Genomic DNA, 6,000 nt, shown 5'->3' with positions numbered 1-6,000 from the left:
ATGCTACTATTAAATATCCATTACGTATTCAGCCTTTCTCCACACTGAGATTGAAGTATAGTTGTGCAGGATGTGACTTGGTTTTACAAAGATTTTTTTTCTACAGGTTCAGCTCCCTTCCCCTGCCCTTCAGTGGCCGTGCCCTTGCCCACTGTTCTACTGTGTCAATACTGTCCATTGTGTTGGATGAGAATCCCATATTTCTTTGTTAAAACACTTCTTTGTTGGCTACTTGATAGCTGCCACGACAGAAGACATACGACAATATGTGAAATAATTTGAGTAACCAAAAGAGTTCATTGTAACTGACAGCAATCATGAAAGGCCTTACGTAATGCTTTATCATTTCTATTTTAATTTATAAATTTATTTCCTTATTTTCAATGATTATTTAAATAAATTTCCTGTCATCACAATCAACCAGAAATTATTTTTGCATGGTGTGTGTTGAGGATATTCAAATTCAGAAGGAGCAGTGTCTCACTTGGGATGAACAAATTGTCATTCTTTCTGTCAGTGCAATGAGCACCTTGTGATGATAATACTTTTGATTTGGGTCTCTTCTGTGTTTTGTACAGCTTTATTGTGGAGCCCTTTATATATCGTATTTACTCGAATCTAAGCCGCACTTTTTTTCCGGTTTTTGTAATCCAAAAAACCACCTGCGGCTTAGAATCGAGTGCAAAGTAAGCGGAAAGTCTGAGAAATGTTGGTAGGTGCCGCCACAACTAACTTCTGCCGTCGAATATATGTAGCACTACACAGGCATGCTTTGCAGGCACAAAGATAAATACTGGCGCCAAAACCTCTGCGGTAAATAAATTAAAAAAATAAAAGGTGGAAGACGAGCTTTTTTTCCTCAGCCCCGAGTTTCAACCACTGCATTTTCATACATTATCCATCGAATTAAATACAAATTCCATATTGTTCATCTTTGAATGTTGCAGTGTTTCAATGTACTACGAAAATCCGACTGGCAAGACTGTTAGGGATGTTTGTGTCAATATGGCCAACTCTACGTTCTGAATTTTTTCCTACCAGTGAGAAGAGATGGTTGCTAATAGGAACTTTTAAGAATTGTGAATCACATGCAGTATTATCTTCACCATAAGAATAATATGAATATAAACATTTTGCCACGTATTCTTTCCTGTTTGCTGCTATCTCATTTAAATTCTGTCTGCCTAATAAACTACGAAACTAGAGTGAGACAACAGCAAACGCGGAAGAATATACATATCATGTCGTGTTTATATTCGTATTATTCTTATGTGTAATAGTGATACAGTCAAAAATGAAGCACGGCAATTGACTAGATTTTTAAATCTAAGATTACTCTAATTTCTGTGCAGAATGTAATGTACTAAAGAGGCGTCTGCAAAGATTTTCAAATGGAGAAAAATTTTCGCTAAACTCTCATTCAGAACATCTTCTATCATACGCAGTGTATTATTTGGTTCTTGTTGATCATTATCAAAGAAAGCAGCAGTGTAAGAAACAACAAATAGCAGTCTCTTGTAAGCGGCAGTAGCACGCACAAAAGCAAGCCATGCCGTGAGCGGCGACAGGCCGTAAACACTTATTATCAGAATGCGACAAACAATGCATGACACAGTACAGTAATGCATCTTCAGCTTAGAGTGATGTATACGTCTATAACAAAGAGAACGGCACTTATCAGATCAAAGAAAAACAAGCAATCAATTCAAACTGGTCAAAGCACGTGAAAAAGGAAGGGAACCCGTGTAAATACGGATGGACACATAGCAATGGCTACCTGGTAAAGCTTAAATGCTAAGCTTACGTCTTGAACCAAACTACTGTAGCTGTATCATCATTCATTCGACCTAAATTGTGTCTCATGTTACAATGACCAACTTTGTTTCTATTTGGAGGTGCGGCCTAAACTTTTCTCTCCCCTTGAATTTCGAGTCTCAAATTTCAGGTGCGGCTAAGATTCGGGAAATTTTTTTCCTTGATTTCGAGTCTCATTTTTCAGGTGCGGCTTAGATTCGAGTGCAGCTTAGATTCGAGTAAATACGGTAAATAGTGTCACTGTCTTACAAAATACTGCATGGCTGTAAAATAAAATAATTTAGGGGTAGAAACACAATTTACACAGTGAAATGTTAGATATTTACTGTACATGAAAATAATTGAGCATTAATATTTCAGCCATGGAATTTCAATCCATTTTCCCCATTTGCACCAGTCACTGAGAAGCCACACGAAGGTGCATTTATCACAGAGGATCCTCTTCAAGCTTTGATTGGTGGTAAACTTAGAAATCTACCATGGTTGACAGGTGTTACTACATCTGAGGGATTATATCCTGCAGCACGTAAGTCTACATTACTTATTTTCTGTTTTAATTTTTTGAATTTTATGTTGAGAACAGTGTCTTGACTAATATTATTCTTAACATTGTGGATAACAATGTAAAACACTCTTTAAAAGTAGAAAGTTGAGTAGAGATAAGTCAATAAACTAAATACCAGTTTTTTAAGTGTAGTCAACAACAGTGGAAACAATAGCATAAAATGTTACTATGCGTTAATTTACTCATTGTAGCTGGCAATCTGTTGCAGCAGAAGTCCTGGAAAACAGCAGCTACAGGTTTTTACTATAAAGTAAAAACAATATTTAATCCAGTATAGTGTTTCATCTGAATATTTATTACAATCTCAAAGTAAATAAAAGCATCTTGACAAATCTGAAATAAGTTGGAACATACTTACAATAATGAAATAAATCATGGTCAAAAAGCTACATGCTCCCTGTTGAAATACACTCAAAGTACTGATCCCCTTCGCCAACATTGCTGTAACTATTTATACTTTCTTAACAATCTCGAACAATCCTCGGCATTGTTTAGAATGATTTTTTGATTAATTAACAGTTAAAATTGACATAGAAAAACTGAAAATACATATATAAACGTATGTTTACTCCAGAACAGCTAGTACACTACAATATTAGTACATGTCTGTTATTTTATTCGAGAATAACTTCTTGAATATGTAATTACAATAACACATTTACATTTTTATTAATTACTAGAGACTCCCTTCATGGGAATTGTTCCCTTCATTTACAGACCTTCTACACTTTGAAGTGAATGAGATTAAACAGTTATTTTTTCACTTATAATTTTTTCATGACGAGTTACATATTTTGTTTACATGTGCGATCCTGAATTAGACTAGAAAACGTTCATTTTAAGTGGGTCTTCATGGGAAGATCAGTCAAAAATAACAGTCTGCAGTCTGATAAGCAACTATGAGACATTCTTTACAACCTTTGATGCTGCTAACACCCTCCCGTGTTGCAACCCTTCTCTAAGTACATTGTGAGGGTGCATCGACATAGAACATGATTGCACCTCTTTGGAGCCTGCAATTTTTGCTCTCGTATACAGGTTGGAACCACTACAGGCTCTACAAAATCATTTGATGAAATTTGAATGTGATCTGAAAGAGTTAAGGGTACTTATACTTTTTCAGCACTCCTATTTTGTATCCTGTTGTGGCATCATCGTGGAAGGATATGACATTGACACATGTGTGAATAAAATGGCAAAAAGGTCCCTCTAAGATCCCCCCAGTTAGGAAAAACCCTCAGTAGCACCCTCCACCTTTATTGAAAATTTTAAAAATGTGCCTGTATAGACAGAACCTGAGACAAAAGCCTAGGCACTTGCAGACCAAGCAACTTTTTGACACTCTCTGATTTGGTATAGCCTACTACCAGACACACGAGCATTAGTGAAGTGGCAAAAGGAAAATTGGAAATTTGTGGTAAGTTCCTATGGGACCAAACTGCTGAGGTCATCGATCCCTAGGCTTACACACTACGTAATCTAACGTACACTAAGGATAACACATGTACCCATGCCCGAGAGAGGACTTGAACCTCTGATGGTGGGAGTCATGTGAACCATGGCAAGGTGCCCTAGACCGCGTGGCTACCCCGCATGGCAGTGGCAAAAGAGCAGCAGCAGCAGAGCCTGCCTGCAGGTATCTGGTCTTGTCAGGGGTTCTGTCTGTAAGGTACATTTGTAAGGTGCTCAGCATAGGCATGTGGGTGACACTGAGGGTTTTGGCAAACTGGGAAGGTCTTAGTGGGTCTTTGCCATTGTATTCACACATATGACATTTCCCAGTCCCCACACTCCCCATAATCAAGCCACAGGAGGATAAAAAAGCATAAGTATCCTTTTCTGCTTTGGACCACGTTCAAATTTCATCAAATGGTATTGAATGGTTCGTTGTTGTTGTTGTTGTTGTTCTTGTGGTCTTCAGTCCTGAGACTGGTTTGATGCAGCTCTCCATGCTACCCTTCCTGTGCAAGCTTCTTCATCTCCCAGTACTTACTGTAACCTACATCCTTCTGAATCTGCTTAGTGTATTCATCTCTTGGTCTCCCTCTACGATTTTTACCCTCCACGCTGCCCTCCAATGCTAAATTTGTGATCCCTTGATGCCTCAGAACATGTCCTACCAACTGGTCCCTTCTTCTTGTCAAGTTGTGCCACAAACTCCTCTTCTCCCCAATTCTATTCAATACCTCCTCATTAGTTATGTGATCTACCCATCTAATCTTCAGCATTCTTTTGTAGCACCACATTTTTCTATTCTCTTCTTGTCCAAACTATTTATCGTCCATGTTTCACTTCCATACATGGCTACACTCCATACAAATACTTTCAGAAACGACTTCCTGACACTTAAATCTATACTTGATGTTAACAAATTTCTCTTCTTTAGAAACGCTTTCCTTGCCATTGCCAGTCTACATTTTATATCTTCTCAACATTGACCATCATCTGTTATTTTGCTCCCCAAATACCAAAACTCCTTTACTACTTTAAGTGTCTCATTTCCTAATCTAATTCCCTCAGCATCACCCGAGTTGAAGAGACTACATTCCATTATCCTCGTTTTCCTTTTGTTGATGTTCATCTTATATCCTCCTTTCAAGACACTGTCCATTCTGATCAACTGCTCTTCCAAGTCCTTTGCTGTCTCTGACAGAATTACAATGTCATCGGCAAACCTCAAAGTTTTTATTTCTTCTCCATGGATTTTAATACCTACTCCGAATTTTTCTTTTGTTTCCTTTACTGCTTGCTCAATATACAGATTGAATAACATCGGGGAGAGGCTACAACCATGTCTCACTCCCTTCCCAACCACTGCTTCCCTTTCATGCCCCTCGACTCTTATAACTGCCATCTGGTTCTATACAAATTGTAAATAGCCTTTCGCTCCCTGTATTTTACCCCTGACACCTTTAGAATTTGAAAGAGAGTATTCCAGTCAACATTGTCAAAAGCTTTCTCTAAGTCTACAAATGCTAGAAATGTAGGTTTGCCTTTCCTTAATGTTTATTCTAAGATAAGTCGTAAGGTCAGTATTGCCTCACGTGTTCCAATATTTCTACAGAATCCAAACTGATCTTCCCTGAGGTCAGCTTCTAACAGTTTTTCCATTCGTCTGTAAAGAATTCGTGTAAGTATTTTGCAGCTGTGACTTATTAAACTGATAGTTCGGTAATTTTCACATCTGTCAACACCTGCTTTCTTTGGTATTGGAATTATTATATTCTTCATGAAGTCTGAGGGTATTTCGCCTGTCTTGTCAGGACTTGCTCTCCCAAGGCCATCAGTAGTTCTAATGGAATGTTGTCTACTCCCGGGGCCTTGTTTTGGCTCAGGTCTTTCAGTGCTCTGTCAAACTCTTCACGCAATATCATGTCTCCCATTTCATCTTCATCTACATTCTCTTCCATTTCTATAATATTGTCCTCAAGTACATCGCCCTTGTATAGACCCTCTATATACTCCTTCCACTTTTCTGCTTTCCCTTCTTTGGTTAGGACTGGGTTTCCATCTGAGCTCTTGATATTCATACAAGTGGTTCTCTTTTCTCCAAAGGTCTGTTTAATTTTCCTGTAGGCAGTATATATCTTACCCCTAGTGACATAAGCCTCTACATCCTT

The 6,000-nt window shown here is 38.1% G+C and overlaps 1 protein-coding gene across 1 annotated transcript in view; it reads left to right on the top strand.

Annotated features, from left to right (window-relative positions):
* Positions 1–437: 437 nt before the first annotated feature.
* LOC126198430 (venom carboxylesterase-6-like) overlaps positions 438–6,000 on the top strand; it is a 79,833-nt gene continuing 74,270 nt past the window's right edge. The window contains exons 1-2 of the mRNA XM_049934781.1: positions 438–512; positions 2,176–2,341. Of these exons, the coding sequence (XP_049790738.1) occupies positions 438–512; positions 2,176–2,341 (241 nt within the window). The remainder of the gene's footprint in view (positions 513–2,175; positions 2,342–6,000) is intronic.

Source organism: Schistocerca nitens, chromosome 1, assembly GCF_023898315.1.
Source record: "Schistocerca nitens isolate TAMUIC-IGC-003100 chromosome 1, iqSchNite1.1, whole genome shotgun sequence".
NCBI lineage: Eukaryota > Metazoa > Arthropoda > Insecta > Orthoptera > Acrididae > Schistocerca > Schistocerca nitens.
Note: the sequence above shows the minus strand (reverse complement) of the source record. Positions and strands in the feature narration are given on the sequence as shown.